The 18,277-nt window shown below is 41.7% G+C and overlaps 2 protein-coding genes across 3 annotated transcripts; one reads left to right on the forward strand and one right to left on the reverse strand.

Moving 5' to 3' along the window:
* The first annotated feature begins 374 nt into the window (after positions 1-374).
* ltap1 (lipid transport auxiliary protein 1) lies at positions 375-5,434 on the forward strand. Of its 2 annotated transcripts, XM_075465518.1 has the most exons (8): positions 375-641; positions 1,959-2,060; positions 2,172-2,280; positions 2,379-2,432; positions 2,538-2,704; positions 3,910-3,957; positions 4,040-4,098; positions 4,213-5,434. In XM_075465518.1, the coding sequence occupies exons 1-8, from the start codon at positions 579-581 to the stop codon at positions 4,433-4,435; spliced, it is 825 nt and encodes a 274-aa protein (XP_075321633.1). In that variant the 5' UTR covers positions 375-578; the 3' UTR covers positions 4,436-5,434. The 2 variants fall into 2 exon arrangements, with proteins under 2 accessions (XP_075321633.1, XP_075321634.1); XM_075465519.1 differs by lacking the exon at positions 3,910-3,957.
* Positions 5,435-5,715: 281 nt separating this feature from the next.
* On the reverse strand, positions 5,716-17,727 carry tuft1a (tuftelin 1a). Its single transcript, XM_075465520.1, has 12 exons — positions 17,501-17,727; positions 11,457-11,531; positions 10,404-10,505; positions 10,217-10,303; positions 9,633-9,683; positions 9,417-9,503; positions 8,578-8,688; positions 8,261-8,484; positions 8,059-8,164; positions 7,885-7,968; positions 7,418-7,512; positions 5,716-7,166 (listed from the first exon to the last, which is right to left on the reverse strand). Exons 1-12 carry the CDS (start codon positions 17,555-17,557, stop codon positions 7,094-7,096), a joined length of 1,152 nt encoding a protein of 383 aa, XP_075321635.1. The 5' UTR covers positions 17,558-17,727; the 3' UTR covers positions 5,716-7,093.
* Between the last annotated feature and the right edge of the window lie 550 nt (positions 17,728-18,277).

The following is an 18,277-nucleotide window of genomic DNA, read 5'->3' on the forward strand; positions in this document are numbered from 1 at the left end:
GCTCAGGCACGACTCTGCAGACACCCACCCTTGTTCCTGACAGAAGAATAGCACTCTCTGTCTCTGCAGATGGATGCAAATAAAAGTCTGACTGTCAGAGACACACTGGTGCTTTAAATCCGTTCTTTGGGGTGTGGGACTCAGTGAGTGTGGTCTGTCAACAAAGATTAATAAATAAATAAACATAGAAAAACTGTGACTGTCGAAGTTTAAGACGAAAGACGTGATGATTCTAATTTTCTGTAGCATTTCGTCCTCTAAATTCTTAGTCTGTTTGTTTGAGGCGTCGTTCTGAAGTTTAACAGCAGGTGGCGGAAAAAGCCACAACAACGTGAGATTCTGACGTCAGCCTGGGCCGTGCCGGTCACGTGACTGTCACGGAAGTCAACAAAGCAGGCACTGGAATGTAACGGCAACAAGCACTTTAACCAACTCGTATGTTTTCTGACTCTGTCTTAATGTTTGTTTGATGTGACCGATGCTTAAATGAAACCACACGTTTTACGAAGATCGACCTCTGGACGCGAGGTTTTCGCCTGCTGACTTCGTAAAAACGATTTTACCAAATCCGTCTCAAAATGCGGACGGACGGCTTTCTCTCGAGCGTTAACGTTGTTCTCGTAATGGCTTACGGAAGTCTGGTGAGTGTTTTCCCATTGTTAAGAGAGGCTGGAGCACAGTTTGAGTCATTAAAGTTTAAGTTGAAACTCGCGTGACCACAAAATTGGAAAGCAGCTCGAGGTTTAAGTTGCAGAGTGTGACTTTGGCTCAGTGTAGTCATCAGATTCTGAGTATGCGGAACTCCTATTCCAAAGAGTCAGCCTGTCTTTACAAGTAGGCTACAACAGAAATGCAAGTTCATCTAATCCACCAACTACTTTAATGCATTGTGTTCATATGACTTCACTTTATATGTGAAGGACACCAGCAGGGGCGATTCTAGGGTCAGACTTTTAGGCGGGCTCAGCCCCTCTTGAGGCTATGGCTGTCAAACGGTGCCACCCTTCCTGCTAAACTATTCCCTTAACTGGATTACATAAATCCATTGAATGTATAATTTTCTATCTAAAGTACTAATATTGTTTCCCTAATACTTTTAATAACTTACCAATAATAATACTGCTCACTACAGCTTTTTTTTTGCAAAGCTATTTAGCCCTTTTCATTGGCAAACATTTATTAAAACAGTTTTGTATAAAAGTTATTGGAATTGATAATTGGTGAATTAAAATGTGTCTGTTCAAGTGAGCAGAAAGCAAACATGTTAGATAACAATCGCCTTCGAAAATGAATCACATTTTCTGAATTCTCTCCAGAGGTTTTGGTATTTATGGCGTCAAGTCGATGAAGAAAGCCTTGCCTCATTTGCTATTCTGAGATTGATAACTGGCCAAGGTACTGTGATCAGGAAAAGAAACACTTTGGCTTTATACAAACTTTAACTTTGTTGTGCAGCTTTGTCATGAAGTGTCTGTGCTGAGCCTCGGCCAAGGTTTCCAAAGGGAATCTGACATATCGTCGACATATTAGAATTTCTTTAGTGAAAGCAGTTGACATATTTTCAGTGGAATAAATAAAACCTTTATAAGTATTTGTCCTTTGCTATTTATGTCCGTGTTATAAGAAAATTGAATGAATGAAAATTTGCTTTTTAATGAACTTTTCTTTGTGAGGACAAATTGAACGAAGAAAAGCCTCAAAACTTGGCTGTTGATGCATGTATTTGTACTCGGGTCACATACAGCATTAAAACCTCTGGCGGGTAATGCAAACAATGCATATCTTGTCGTCACAAAACGGTGTTCTGCTGAAAAACCTTGCGCCCGTTTATGTGTCCCAACAGGTCAGACCTGTTTTGGCGGGGGACCCACGGAGCTTTTCGACCTGATGGGTTCAAAGTTGGGGCTGATCCTTGTCCATAAAGTAGAGTGTTTTTCTAACCTTTGACTTTCCTCTAGGTGTTTGTTTTGCTGTTCATCTTTGTGAAAAGACAAATTATGCGATTTGCCATGAAATCTCGGCAAGGACCACATGCTCCCCTTGGACACAATGCGCCTAAGGTATAACCCACACCACAAGCTTGGTCCTGGACAGTTTCTTGCTGTCGAGTCCTGGTGTAGATTGTGTTGTTTTGCGTGCATGTAATGAAGTGTTGTGTGCCCGCTTTGCAGGAGCTTAAACAAAAAATTGATGCAAAACTGTGCCAGGTCCAGAAAATCCACTTTGAGCCTCGTCTCTTGTCTCCCGACGATCACCGGTTGAACCAGAGAGAACAGTCTGGTGAGAAGAGCACATAAACACTCATGCAGATGAATCATACACATGAGTAGTTTATAATCCAGCTCAATGATAAGGCTGTGTGTATGTGTGTGTCACAGGTTCCTATGACTACATGTATAGGATGAGAGCGTTGGATGCTATAAGAGACACTGGTAGGATTTTTCTGTCTCCGTTACTTTTTTTACGTCTTGCCTTGCCATGATGGCTCAACAAATCCTCCCCATTGTCACATCGACGTCTCCACTCTCTGTCATCAGATTTTCCTTTCCGTGAACTGGGCGGAACATCCACTGCTGTGACCGGGAAAAGGTTTCGGACCTGGCTGCTACAGCTCCGAAACTCCCACTGCATGTTCAGAGACAACCAGAAGTCTCTCATTGACACGGTGCTAGATGGCTACAATAAGGCACGTCATGGGGCAGAGGTCAGTGGTTCGTGTGTGTGTGTGCAACAAATGACGTTATTTATGTCGCAGTTATGATGTAATTACCATTTTATGCTGCAGTTCTGTGTCAAATTGAGCAACAAATACATTGAATTTAAAAGCTTGGACTAAGTCAAGTATTTCAGCAGCAGCAACTCTTTTATTTTCTAGTTTTATTTTTTTATATTTCTAACTTATCTTAGCATGAATTTGCTCATTTATTTTCATTTTCACAATAGCAAAGCAAAAACAGTTTTTTTTTTTAAATTTTTATTATGATATTCCATTCACGCAGGCATTCAGAAGCTTCATTTAGTACTTTGATAAAGTATATTTACCACCATTGGCAGACGTTTTACGCTTGTTGGAAATAATCTTACACGCTTTTCCCATTTCTTGGCAGAAAGAATCAAGTTTAAGCAGGTTTGGATGGAAAGTTTCAGTGCACAGCCATTTTCAGGTCTCTGCAGGGATTAAGTACTGCGTTGGTTAGTTTATTAGGATCCCAGCTGCAGCTATTCTTCCTGGGATCCAGATTGAAGTCCAGACTCTGCCTGCGTCACACCACAGAGTTTTCTTTAAGCCACATCTGTGTTGTCGTGGCTGCAAACCTTTGATTCTTGTCCTTTTGAAATGTGATTCTTTGCTCCAGTCTAAAACCCTGGAAAAACCCTGGAAAAGCATGAGCCTTTCCTTTTGTTCAGACTGGTGTCCGATCTCCTCTTACAAAAAGAATGACGCTGCCATCACCGTGTTTAACTGTAGAGATGGGATTAGAGCTGTGCTTCGTGCCTGGATTCCTGCCCACACACTGTTGGTAATTGTGGCAAAAACGATTAAATCTTAGTTGCATCAGATCAGAGGGTTTTACTTCTCGTGGTCTTGAGTCGTGTGCTCTTAGTTCACTAATATGCACTAGATCTCACGTGTGAATGTGAATGGTCTGAATGTCTACAGAGACATATAAATATTTCAGTTTATTCATAATGATTAATGTGACAACAGAAAAAAACTGTTTTTGCATTGTAGATTGATGAGATGAGATGACACGAGACTAGAAAAAAAACAAAAATCAGAACATTTGTAGTTTGATGGAGTTTAATTCCATTGAAATCCAAAATGTTGTCGGCTGCATTAATTTTGTCCGGTTAGAATAACTTAACTTTTTACCATTTAGCCAAACCTGCTTTCTTTTACATTAACAGCTCACAGACGGGAGGAGGCACGCAACATGTGCTTCCTTTATCTTCAAGGTAGATAGGATGTATGTGAAGAATATGCGCTGGATTCAGTACAGACTGCCTTCACTGATGTTCTGCCCGTTTTTTTCTTTAGGCCTTTGGTGAGGCTGAATTTTTAAAATACCAGGAAGCTCTCACTGAACTCGCCTCTATGTAAGTAAACACAAGCTCTTTTCCCCCCACAATGCTGCTGTACAGCCTTCCTTTTAAGCTAATCCCGACACGGAATGTTGATCGTGCTGTGGGAACGACCCGTTTCTTTTTCAGCGTGAAGTCCAGCAGCAGCGGCGGCAGCTCTCCAAGCCAGCGCCACCAGTCTGCGGCCAGAGATCTGACCAGCGCCACTGAGCCTGCGAGCGTTTCCTCCACGTCGCCTACACAAACCACTTACCTCACGTCTTCAATGCAGCAGCGCAGCAAGAGGCCCAGAAACTTTCTGGAGCTGAAAAACTTCAAAGACAACTACAACACACTGGACAGTACACTCTGAATTCTGCTCGAGCCTGTCCAAAAAGCAAAGGTCAAGGAATTCGAGCTGCCAGTGATCAGTGCCTATGTGGACAGTGACAATCACTGTTGTTTGATGTTTGTGGAGGGGAAAAAAGAAAAAGACAAAATCACTGCCTTCATTTACCAATATGTACTGCCTGGTTTACAGAATAGTACATATCAGACTGCTGGTACATCGCTCTTTGCCTAAGTGTAGCTTATGCTTGTATCCTGTATTATAGCATGTATGAGTTCTGTATTGGGTAAAAACATGAATATAAAAGAAAGTAAGGTTGATTTGACCAAAACAAAATCTCAGCTATGGGGCTATGCAATGACATAGGACAATCAGTATTTATTGCACAAAGTAAAGGCCTATGCAGACATATTGACATTAACCAAGAGCTTATAGTTAACAGTGTTTGTAGAGCAAACCGCCATTTATGGCTGTTTTACACTGAAAGAAAAAAAAAGTCTTTATGTCAGTTATGTTTACGTTTATGTTTGTTTTTTTTTCTTTTTCTTTCTTTCTTTCTTTCTTTTTTCCTGTTCTTGGCTGTGAATTCAACAGCTTGTTCTTTCAAAGCCTCATGTTACAGAAGCCATACTTGTTTACAGAAACTGTGATGATGAAGTGCTTTTTACTATTACTTGATCAATTCTATCAGTGCAATGTATCTTAACAGTATTTCAGTGCATTAACAAATTCTGAATGTGAGGTATGGCGTCGGGGGGAAGTGTCTTTATCGATCGCTGCCGACCGGCCCGTTGATGTCTGAGCTGTGTCTGTTTCATCCAGCGTCAAGGGTTAATGCCAGACTGGTTTTATTTTCTGTGGTGCTTGCTGTACAAGTTGCCATCCAGATAAGACTGTTACAAAGAGTTGAGTTGGTGAACAATGCTTTTATGTACTGTATAATTAGCATGAAGCACAGTAAACCCTGAGAATTAGATAACATATCATTATCATTTTTTCAAATTAAAGAGACATTGGTTCAGATTTTTTTTTCTGTGTTTTGTGACTTCTTCATCAAGGGAAAAGTGCCAGAAAATGAGATATTGATGTGATTAATGTATGTAAGTGTGTGTAGTGTTTTGCCGAACGTGTGAGACTGACAGAGTGATAATTGCTTTTTAAAGTTTGATAGATGTTGTGCTCCTTGGGTGAAAGGTTAACTAGAATACTTTGCATTTTAGTGTTTATCCGACTAGTCATTTGTAGTGTGATTTGTGTCCAGCAGAGGGCGACACCTCCATCGTAATCCAACAGGCAGTGACGTGTAAATTCAAAGCATTTATTCAGAAAACCACAAACACAGATGGCAGATTAAGACGTACTTCATACAAAAGCTCCTCTAGAAGTCAAGAGGTTACTTAATATAAATAAATACAAAGGAGAAAGTTGTTAGAAATCCACACATCCAGACACATTCAGTAATAATATGTACAACAACAAAGTGACTGTTTACACAATGACAGGGAACTGAAATGCAAAATGTATGGAGAGTAAGGACACATCTTAATCTTTCCTTCTGCGTCCTCACAGTATCACAAAGTCTCCGATAGTTACCGAGGGCTTAGAGACCGTTCAGCTGTTTTACAGAATATCAAAGAACAAAAAGAACCCAGCCTGATTATGACTTGGTGTTCTGGGTGACACGGTCAGAATTTAAATAAGAAAGACATCATACCATTCACATTCCGAGTGAACAGAGTCAAGGATGAGTGACTAATGAGTACAAGGACACACAATTTAGATGATCTAGTTAATGATTTATACACGATCTGTCACGGCAGTCCAGTTAGCTACAGTATATTGACGCTACATTACTGTTTATGAACTTTATGACGTCACTTGAACTTGTAAAAGGATCTTCCATCAACGGTTCTGTTTTCATACGACAACATCATAAACTCAAAGGTTGAGTAAGTGATCGAAGCAGAGCAGAAAAAGTAGGACACTTCCATACACTAGTATTAAAAGGAAAGCACACAATGCACATCAGTACATCTAATGTATCTACAATAAAAGCTGATACAGTCATTATGCACATGCACAGTGTGTGCTGCCAAACACTTCACTGTTTCCTTCATAAATGTGTTTGTGGAATTGTTACAGTTGCTGTGTAGGAAGATTAAAGCTATGGTAGGTAATCCTAGAGAGCTAGCAAGAGAGCTAGCAAGATTCGAAAGTGTCCCCTCCTCTAAGCTCCACCCCCCCCTCCCCATTCCGTCAGTGCTTCATCCAAAGCCGGTAGAACCGCATGCGCACACGGAGCAGGGAGCCGACAGAGGGGGGCGTAGGCAGAAAGCAGAGGCATCTGATTGGTTTTTGTAGGCGCTCCAATCCGAGATCAGCGGGACGCTGATCTCGGATTGGTCAGCTTTTTCTCAGTCCTGCAGCTGCCACAGAGGTCTGATTATTTTCGTCCCTTTTTCTAAATACATCTTGTATAGATTTCTCTCAGGACAGACGGACCATTTCACCCAGTATTACAAAATGTGTTTCTGAACAGGATTACCAACCATGCCTTTAAGGCCCGATTTCCCTAATATTCACACAAATTGATGTGGTAGCTTGTTGTGCTGCTGTTTGAATTCAGTCTGCACGGTGAGGGGTCGGTCGTTCTGGGCCCCGCCCCTTTCCTCATCAGTCGCTTCATGACTTGATCTCGATGACTTTGATGAAAGGAAGCGGTTTGTTGGAGGAGGTGGACGGCTTGAGTGGTTTACTGTTGCAACAGAAGGAGGAAAAGTTAGCTGTTTTTATATTGAAAATAGCACGAAGACAATTAATCAATAAAATGAATGAGTTTACATTCATTGACATTACTTCCAAAATTAGTCTGAAAGATTTTCAAAATCAAAACAAATACAATTCTTTGCAACCCATGCATACAAAAACCAGAATCGTGCAGGACCTATTTGCATTTTGCAACGCTTGCAGAAGAAATACTTGAAGAGGATGGGCAAAGTAAGATACCTGTAAACAATCTGGGGGTTGCGCTCTGATGAAAGGTAGGAATTTGACCTTTGTCCACCCAGGAAGTAGTCCATCTGGTCATGCATTTCTCGATTCTGCACATACAGGAAGGTTTCAGAGGTTATACACACATACGCCAATCAGAAAGAATGCTCATATTGTTCTGGACTAAACAGTGAACAAATGGTGTTTCTGCTACCCATATGTTGAACTGTTGGCTGGTAGTTTTAATTAATATTAATAGGATTAATAAAGTTTTACTGAACTGAAATTATTTTACATAAATAACTGAAGCCAAAACTAACAGGATCTTTTCCACTTTCATCTTTTCTCTCTCTGCAGATATCAGGCTGAGCTGGATCATTTTTCTTTATTCTTTCCCTTCACTCATATCTTGTCTCACCGTCAGACTCTTCATCTTAAATTCCTTTGAAATCCCAAACATATTTCCACAGGGCGGTCCTCACCTCAGCCTCCAAAAATGCCACCTTCTCCTCCAGCTCTCTGATCACGCGGTCTCGCTCCTGGATCACCATGCGAGAGTTCTGGAGCTAAAGACGAGGAAACAAGCAGTGAGCGAACCCTGTACAAATATGAGGCCATGTGTGCACGCTATGTAGTCTCATACACGTGCTTCTCACCTGCTCAATCATGTGTCGGACTTTCCGTTGTTGGCTTTTCAGCATGTCATCCAGATGGTGGATCTTTTCTTTGAGAATAGCCACCTCCTTCTCCAACTGTTCAGCCCTGAAAATACACACGGACAGTTGCAGCTCACCATACTGTCTCTGATCGAAAGATTGTACGTCTGATGTAGTGTTTTTGTTTGTTTTTAGAGCTGACCTTTGCTCATCCTTGTGGCCCTCCTCTCTGATCTTCCGCAGCTCCCGCAGTTCATCCTCGCGGCTGTGGATCGCCTCCCTCAGGGTGGCGCTCTCCAGCTCCATCCCTCCCAGCAGCCTCTGGAGCTCTTCAATGCGCTTGTCTTTACTCTCACTGGCTTCTTCTGTAATCCTCAACTTGTCCTCCTGGTCACTCAGACACTCCCTAAGCCTGCTGCCTTCAGCCTAGAGGAGACAGGGAGTTTGGTTTGTTTAGTGTATTGCTTTCATTCAACAAGAATTCACAGCAATAAGGCAAGAAGAATGCCTGCACGTTACCTGCAGTCTCTCCCGCTCCTCCAGATGTTTCTTCTCTGCTTCCTGCAGCTGAGCATACAAACGCTTACTGACTTCTCTCAGCTTGTTTCTCTCTGCTTCATCATCTGCATCCTAAACATATATGAAATTAAGTGTTACATTGGTAACAAACAGAGTTGGATAGATGCTTTCATGATGATGTAATAGAAATCGTGTTTTTGTTTCGTCCGAGCTGTGTGGGTTTGGCTGTTACAGAGAAAAAAACAGGCGTGTCAGCGTGCGTCACTACAGCGGTTAGATCATGACCAGTGTTTCCCTACTATTAATGAAACACTTACTGAATGCGAGTAAGCTGCAGTGTGAGTCACAGATACTACTATAACTGCCACAAAAATAGACCAAATGGAAAGGTGTCACTTTTGTGTGTGTGTGCAAAACATCGCAGGCATGCGTGTAGTGGCTGATGTTCGAAGTGTGCGACTCAAAGACAACAACAAAACTATTAAAGGATGAAGCCCCTGTGGAATGAGGAGCGCCTCAAAACAACAATGTACGCAGGCAGAGGAACAGAATGTGCCGGAACAGCTTTTCCGTGCATTTTCATATGCCCCCGGGGGTGGGGGGGTCTACGACCATATTTACCCTTTCCCCTCTCTGCTTGCATGTTTAACCCTTCCCTTTATCTGTGCACGATCGCTTTACAGGAATCATATGGAAAAACAAACAGTAGACAGAGGCTATGGTGTACACATACGAGAGTCGATATGTGCACAGACCTGACACACGGAAAAACATGCACATATACTGTACATTCTAAACAACACCTCGAATAGAGTGGGTTCATGTGAGAAGCTGCTCACCTGCACGTCAGATTGGTCTCCTCCTTTGGGGACAGACGAGAGGTTCTTTCTGAAGGGATTGCTGACCTTCCACCCGTTTGTGTGCGGCTGGAGAGAGAAAAGGAGGAAGTCAGCAGGGAATGCTTAAGTGATGGAGATGCGAGAGGTGAAGGAAATGCCATCAAGCGCACAGGATTTGAGGGTAACAATAGGGAGGGCACAATGCAATATGGTCACCTTGCTTTTGGCCGCCATCTGCTCCCTCAGAGTCTTCAGGCAATACCTCACCTGCATGAAACACACATATTTAGTCATTAATTGACGTTGGTGGATAACGTACTTGGGCTTTTACTTAAAGTAAATAAACATAGCCATACCATAAATTAAGAATATTCACAAGTAAAAGTAAAAGAAACAAACCTCACTTACAGAAAATTAAATGGTTTGAGTATTATCAGCAAAATGAATGTCAAAGTGTCAACACTCATTCATTTCTCTATTTGTAAAAATTATACTTTTGGATAATCACTGATGGATTAACATGCAATCAGCATTTATTCATTTATTTTTGCTGGCTGAGGTAGAGTTGAATTTTTTTTTAAACGTTAAAACGTGTTAAATCTCCACCAAATGATCAATGCAGGAACTTGATCCAAAGAGAAGACAAGAGAGAGGCAGAAGCATGAGAGCGAGGAGGATTTACATGATGCAAACATGCAAATGCTGAGATAATCCGGCAAACAATGGTGACTGACTGCAGTGTGAGTGTGTGTTTGCTTATTAGTGAAACAGTAATGGCTGGATTCTGTTGATAAACTGACCTCCTGTATCTGTGAAACTTCATCTGATAGCATCTTCAGGCTCTGTTGTTGCTTCTGCTGCTCTTGTCTGCGGGTCTCTAGATACACCTGAAACAAGTTGGCACATCAACATTAAAATACCCTCCTGACAAACTAACAAAAACATGCCATTACCTATTTGTACCAACAGGCGATCCTTTACGCTCACCTTGATGATCTCTACCTGCTCTACTGTCGATTTCACTGGTTCGGGGTTCGGAGTCGTCCTGTCACTGGCTGGCTGCACCAGTGCGAAAGCTCGTCCGACTGGCTGCAGATCAGAGGGCAGAGGAGTTAACAACGGAGCATGCACTGTGTTGCCTGAGCATGAGAGAGTCTGATACATCATGCACAAACTGAGTGAAGATAATCCGGGAGGAGTTGTTTGTGATGTTGCAACACAGGACTTGGAGGAACAGCCGGCAGAACATTTGTTTAATAATCATTATGAAATGTCTGGAATGTCTGTATGAATGATGCAATTAAACTAAAGAATGAATATAAAGCCTTGTCATGAGCAAATTATCCCTGTGTGCATGTGACAGACTGCGAGCCTCTATTATCAGGAGGGAGAAACATTTAAGAGCTATTGCTATGGAGACTGACTAACCCATAAACATCTGGTACTTCTCTGGAAGGGGTGGACACACTTGGCAAACCATGCACAGAGAGACAGAGGGACATGTAGAAAAAGGTGGGTGGGCATTATGCAACTCCACTGCTCTGGTGATTTTGCTGGTTTTGGTGGAACACCGGTTGTCTTGAGACGTTTTGAGTGCGTGGGAACCACATTAATTAAAAGCTGAAGCCAGCTATTGCAAATTTATGAGCACCTTGAATAGTTCGTGTCTTGGAATGCCACAAGATGCATGTGTGAAAACCCAGTTGCTCTGAGCTAATTCCTCTGAATCATTAAGAGGATTAACTGTCTGAGGTTTCACGTCAAAATATGACCTAAACAAACACGCTTTTGATGATTCAGTGACAACAAAAACAACCTCACACATTTAGACGGGTGTGCAAATTGTTCAAATATCAAAGCATAATGTCTTAAACCGCATACTTTGGCAACAGGTATCCTCATTATGGATGTACAACGCTTCCTCACCATTTTCCATTACTCAAAACTACAGTGTTTTAGTACCCTGGATTGGGTCTGTTTCATGCTCCAGTGTTACAGTTCAGACTGTAACCTACGTTTTCATGTGTAGGAGGTTCTTACCTTGTCTCTGTGCTGCTCTGTGCGAGATGCCTCACCCTGGTCGAGAAGCGTGAGCCTGAGTCGCCTGCAACCTTCCTGAAAGTGAGACGAAGATGAAGTGAATCCACAAAGAGACCGTTATGTGATGGAGAGACTGATTGAGGACTATTTTGAGGAGGAGAGGGAAAAAAAGAGGAGGAGAGACTGAGTCATAGTCACTGAGCAACACAAAGTCGGGGGGAGAAAGGGGGTAGTAACCAGTAAGAGAGTGGAACAGGCGTCAGAAAGAAAGCAAAAGTTTTACAACACTGCAAAGAGACAGATTGTTTGATTTAAATTGTGTGCTATGGACGTCAGAGGGACTTAGGCGGAAACCCTCAAGACGCTTACAGCCAATTGGAAGCAGAGGCTGGATTTCTGGGAAACAGGGCAGAGGGTGCTGTGTTGAGTTAAGAAACCATTTCTCCATGGCAACAAATCCTCAGCGTAGCCATAAACTATCTGGCATATTTACAATATAAGAAGGAGGACTGATCCGAAACTGAATAGTGCACAGACAACTTAAAAATCCACACACGCAAACCTCCACATGTAATTCAATTCATTCTTTGCAATTGCATTCCGGTTTTATCTACATTTTACACAGCGCCCAACTTTTTGGGAAATGGGTTGGTAGTCACACAAGAGACGGCTCTTTAGAGGAAAAAGTCTGGAGCAGGATGTCATTGGGTGTGAGTCTTTCAGTAAATGAAAGACCCCTGAAACCATGTCAGGGGTAAGCATGCGGATGCGAGGGAGGAGGTCAGAGACATTGCGTAACTCTTTCCAGACAACACAACTTGTTCTCTTTGTTTCTTCTGGGTATTCACTGTGTCAACTGTGAGACATAAACATGCAGAGATAAAACAGAAGTGTCTAGAAACAAAAACAAATGCAAGTATGCAACTAATTATGTGCATGCACAGGAACATGCCCACACACACACACAAATGCATGATCAGCTTAATTGGTCATATATTATACCTGGCTGGTTAATAATCCTGTAAAGGAAGTATATCTGTGTGTGTTCTCACTGAGACCACAAGGAATGTTTGAGTGGGACTGTTTGTTTTTTGTGCAATTACAGTTTATTTTTGCCGTTTGTCTTTGGTGCCTGACCTGCAGCCCAAAGAGCGCAGCCACAGTGTGTTACTTTGCGTCTAACGTGATGTAGGAGACATTGCTTTGAAGATTAAAAGAATGATTGATGTGAAGGAAGTGGGGTTTGTTAGAAAAACGTGCTGTTTTTAGTATCAAGAATGAACTTTTAGAAAAGGCTTAGATTGAGGATGGAGGATGTCTTTGTTAACCCTGCAGGTCACATTGTTGCACAGCCAGCAGTAACCACACAGTCAATGAAGCAATCATTAGAACAAAAGCAATAAAGGGACAATGGATCCAAATATAGATAATGAGGTCAAAGCTTGTCCCAGACATCAGCACATTCACTATAAACTTGTGTATCATCCGCAAGCTGAACAGAATATTTCCTCATGTTTCTGCTGTGATAAGTGTGTGTTGACTAATACAACAACTGTCCATCTTTGTACAACATCATAATGATCACAATCTGATCCTGGACAGTCTCTCTGCCATATCAGGGTGGGTCCAACTACTCTCTCACTCCTCCCACAGTATTACAATAAGTTCTTATCTTAGTATGGTCATAGCAGAAAGACTTTAGGAGGCACTTCTGGGAATTAAATCATAACAATAATGGGTTAATAATATAAGTTTTCATGTCTGTACGACCCAAGGAAATATTTGGTACACAATAGGCAATGCTAACCTGAAGTTTCTTTAATATCTTAGGAAGCTTTGTAGAACATATTATGACAAAGAGATTTATTGGGCTGTAATAAATACATGGACTGACATGCACATTTATCCTATCTCTATCTACTTCTTAATATTTAAAAAAAAATTGAATGAAAAAAGAGTAAAAAAGAGAAAGAACAAATGTTAATAGATTTTTAAACAAAAAAGAAAGAAATGGAAGAAAAAAGATTAGCCAGTAAAAGATTCTAGTGCTGATTAAATGCATCTAAATTAAAATCAACATTTCAATAATGAAAATATCCAGTTAATTCTCATTATGAGTGTCTCAGTAGGGAAACCCTCTTGTTTGACAGAGTGCCCCATTGATTTTGACCAGGCATTGGAAATAAAGCAGGTCTTGTTGCATAATGTCATGATAAAGAGCAGTTATAAAAGACAAGCTGTGTGTACAGAGCACACAGGGCCTTTAGATGAGCTGGCTATCAGCTCAGGAACTACAGTAATAAAAGGCACAGAGAGGCAGACGGAACTGGGAAATACAGTAGACATGAAAGACAAAGGGAGAGGAAACAGCCTAATAGCAAAACTCAGGAAAATGAAAGGACAAATTCTTCTCCTGTTAAACATGCTTCTCTCTCAGATTGCAGACGTCTGAATGCTCTAATGGAGCGCACCGATTAGGGGAAGGAAAAGAGAGGAGGGGGTGAGAAAAGGGGAACAGTGGGAGGGTTGTTAAGAAGGAATTCATCATTGTACAACTTCTCCAGTCATTCACACAGCATCAAATCCCTGCTAATCTTCGCTCCAGAGTAAGCCATTTGCACGGTAGCCTCTCTGTCTGCTTTCTCCTTTTATATCCACTGACACACAAAAATGCCGTACATCCCAGCTTCAAACACAACCTGTAATACAAGCCTTCCTGGGAACGGGGACAAAGGGAGCAGTTGGATGCGTTCGTGAACGGTGACGCACGCATCCACACGTACACAATCAATGGAAAATACACGTACAGTAGCCCAAAGTGCACACTGCCTTCTACCTAAAGGGAGAAACATGAAACCGATCTCACACACAGAGTCCACACAGCTGGTTGCACCATAATAGGCAGAGAAGATCGCAGTGAACAGACCGGCTGAAAAGGATATGAAGATGCTTTTGTTCTGAACTTTGGCACCAGGAGGCCTGTAAATTATCTGGCTTAAATTTGCTAAGGGATGACTAGCATCTCAGGAATGTTGCTTGTAAACAAGCAGAGCTTCTAAATTTGTCCCTCGTGAATTTGACCTGTGATATTCTAAAAAACAAACAAAAAAAAAAAACAGTGCTTGTATGAACGTGTTTAGATTTATGAGCAGGGGTAGAGGCAGAAACTAAGGCCATAAATAGTAAAGCATCTTCTTTGTGTGGCACCTGCATTACACAAAGAATTTCAAGAGAGTTTGAGTGTGCACACACCACCGTCCATTAAATCCGTTTTTGTCTTCCTCGTGCACTGCTCTGCCATTCACGTTGCACAGATGTCACTTTTGTCTTTTGTCCAAATGCAGTATAAACCTCAGCCTCCGAGGCTCCGACAGGTGTGATCCGACGGCTCAGCAGCTGGTGCTGCAAGCATCATATCAGATTTCTGGATTCACCCGTCTACACTACAGCCGAGTTTTGGTACATTACTCAAACAAAATATAAAAAAACCCCCCGAAAAATTCTACTTTTCCTTTATTTAAGTAAGCTCCACCTTCCTAACTTCTAAGTACGTCTGTGTTCTCTTAACACAAACTGCTGAACAGGATCTTTGTCTAAATTATACACAGTTTAAATTTCAAAGTTATGACTAAGAACAGGAAATATTTGATAAGACAAAAATCAACAAAACTAGGACTAAAAGCTTCACTGCCACCTTAAGTACTTGACTGTGATCAATGCCTCTTTCTATCAAGGTCTTTTTCCCCTGAACACACCTATTGTTAACAGGTATGATGCCCTTTGAATGAAGTAGCAATGATTAATCAAAAGAAGATTAAGAGGAAACTGATTATTCAAGCCCGCCATCAATCTCAAACTTTGAGAGGTCCACACCTCTCTCTCTTTCTTAGTAAGATGTAAGATAGGAAATAAATACTTTTGGGTAATGGGCTGTCGGCTGGACAACATAAATAATCAGGGGCTGTTACTTTTGATGTTTCATGGATTATAAATAATCTAATCAAGTCAATAACAGACAGATTAACAGCCCTACTTCTAAATATGGCCTTTTTTGGGAGTAAAAAGCGTAGCTCAGATGGCAGTGCTGACTCTGTAGTCTACACACACTAAAGGGCTGAGGGAAAGGTTAAGTACATTGTACAGGGAAGAGGTGAGCTGAGCATGTGAGAATCTGAACAGGAGACAGTAAACATCAAATAATTTTCATGGACCTGACTCATCAAGTCAGGACAAACTGCACTGTAACAGAGAGCAATCATCTCTCAGTTCCTGCTGTGTGTTGCATGTGAACCAGGTGTACTCTGACTTTTTCCCGTCATTCCTCGGAATAGATGCACCTACATGTCATGTCTGGCCCATTCCCAGCCGTTGATGTCAGACACTCCTGACAGATGAGGAGTGATCTGAGGAATGTGCTCAGCAGCTTGCAAACAGGGGGAGACAAAATGTCCGGTGGATAGATATGGCATCATTTAGAAAAAAAAAAAAAAAAAAAAACGGCAGAAAAAACAAACAAAAAAAGAACAAATCAATTAAATCTAAACACACTTTTTTTTTTTAAGAGGAAAAAGCACCAAGAGTTTCAAACCATAGCTGAAATGTTAGAATTTTGGTCACTATATAACAAGAAACTTTTTTTCAAAGTTGGTTGACTGGTGGTTGTTTTGTTTTACCTTTTTAATCACAGCATTTCAGATCCAGGTTCACAAAACAACAACTACTGAATCTCCCTCTGCTACATCAGGAACATTCCTCCTCCTCACACACTCACCTCTATCACCATTTAGGGTATCACTTACTGACCTCTCAGTTCCACGCAGTCATTCAAATTGTTACAGGGAGAGTTCAAATACTTGGACCTGACTTTAATAAACACATCATATATGTAAATAATGCAGAGGGGGAACTATTTCCCTGTTGAATTTGACTATGATAAGAATAGCAGCGTGTTCTGTGTGACGTTGATGCAAACGTCGCAAACAATCTATGATAGATTAATGAAGCCTGAGCAAACATGAAGTTTACTGCCTCACATTACATTCCTTTGCACAGTTCCTTAGGCGTGTGACTGATACTGCCCTCTGTACACTTTGACCTTTTTGTTAGAGGCACACTTACGCAGTAGAAAGTGATGACTTGAGTCTGGGCTGTTAACACAAATGTATAAACTGGCTGTAAACATCTAATCTTCAGCCTAAAGTGACATTTCTTTCTACAAAAACCTTGCTGAGAGTTTTTCTGTCCTATCTTAAGATTGGATCTCAATGGATTGCAGGTATGGAGCTCAGCAGGAGGGCGCTGAGGTGGAAGGTGAAAGGGTTATGTTGCACACCACAGTGCTGGTTAACAGCCCGCTTTTTCAGGTGAGGTAAATGATTAAACCAGTACTGTCACAGACTGATAAACCCCATCCAGTGTGCTGTAAGAGATACATGCAGCTGCGCATCGTTCATTTAAAGGCGCGCAAAGCAGGAGCTACAAATCAGCCAAATGTGGCACTTAATCCTGTTGTACAAAACTCCACATGCACAGTAGGTGCACAAACCGCCCAAGCAAAGCTGCCTTCACTGTCTGTCACGATTGCAAGTGTAAGCCCTTTAGTGATGAGTCCAGAAGGCACCTGACACCGACACAGATGTTATCTGGACTAATTCTGACCTCGTCTCCATGTGTGTGTGTGTGTGTGTGTGTGTGTTTGGGAGGGGGGGGGGGGGGGGGGGGGGGAGCTAATACTTTAATTACTCCAAAGCTATAGAGGCTTAAGGAAATGGACCACTTAGGGAAGATGAAGCCATTTGGCGTAAAGATCTGTGACAGAATCACAAAATCACACAGAACATCTTATCCTGCGGGGAAAACAAAGCAGGGGAAATGTAAAGAAAACAGAAGTGAAAGGACATTTAAAGAGGATGGGAAGTTTTTAGTTTGATGGCTAATACACTGATAATTACATTAAGCTTCCACAGATGATAGAGACATACAGAAATAGGTGTGTACATTAAGATTAAGAAAGTAAAAGCTATAAATAGCATCGCGTAACTTACCGCATCCTGATTTCTAATGTCCTCAAATGTGCACAGACTCCTCGTGACTCCGTTCATCTTCCACAGAGATGTGATAAATACTCCACCAACAAACAATAAATAAGCAAATAAATAAATACGAGGTATGTTAAATGTCTCCCTGCGCAGTGTCCCTGCTGTTTTCTGTCTGCTGATCGGTGCGCGGAACTCACAAGTCTGCAGCCACCTTTCAGTACTCTGAGATAACTTTTCTCTCCACGTCACTGTGGGAGTGAGCGACAAAGGCAGAGCAGCCCGCCCACAAAGCGGCCGAAACAGCCAAGTAGGGATCTGGGGAAACAGGGAATGACTTAAAGGGGAGTGTCAAAACCCCTGGAACAATAACCTGCACTAACTTCACACCATCCAGATAGAGGAGGGATGCAGAGGGGGTAATTTGAAAGTACGAGGCGGCCTTTTCAATGTTGCTTTGTGAGCGCACGTCTAAGTTCACGTGTTAATTATTAAGTGAGAGGTTTTAACACTCGACTGAGCCCGATTAAGAAGCATCTCTCACATTACAAAGCAATGGAAAATAAAAGATTAATTGCAGTGATTTGATATCTAAAGGTATTCCTGGTTTTCTCCACAAAACGTGTATATCATGAAGAATATTGATTCATTTATGGGCTCATATGAACCAATCCTACATGCTGTTCTTCATTTTACTGCTCAACAGTTTTTCATTGTGTCTTTCTAAAACACTGGATATTCTGTCCACCCCAGCGAGCATCATGTTGCTCTTACTAAGACTTGTCA

This window comes from Odontesthes bonariensis, chromosome 5 (genome assembly GCF_027942865.1).
Source record: "Odontesthes bonariensis isolate fOdoBon6 chromosome 5, fOdoBon6.hap1, whole genome shotgun sequence".
In the NCBI taxonomy this organism is placed as follows: Eukaryota; Metazoa; Chordata; class Actinopteri; order Atheriniformes; family Atherinopsidae; genus Odontesthes; species Odontesthes bonariensis.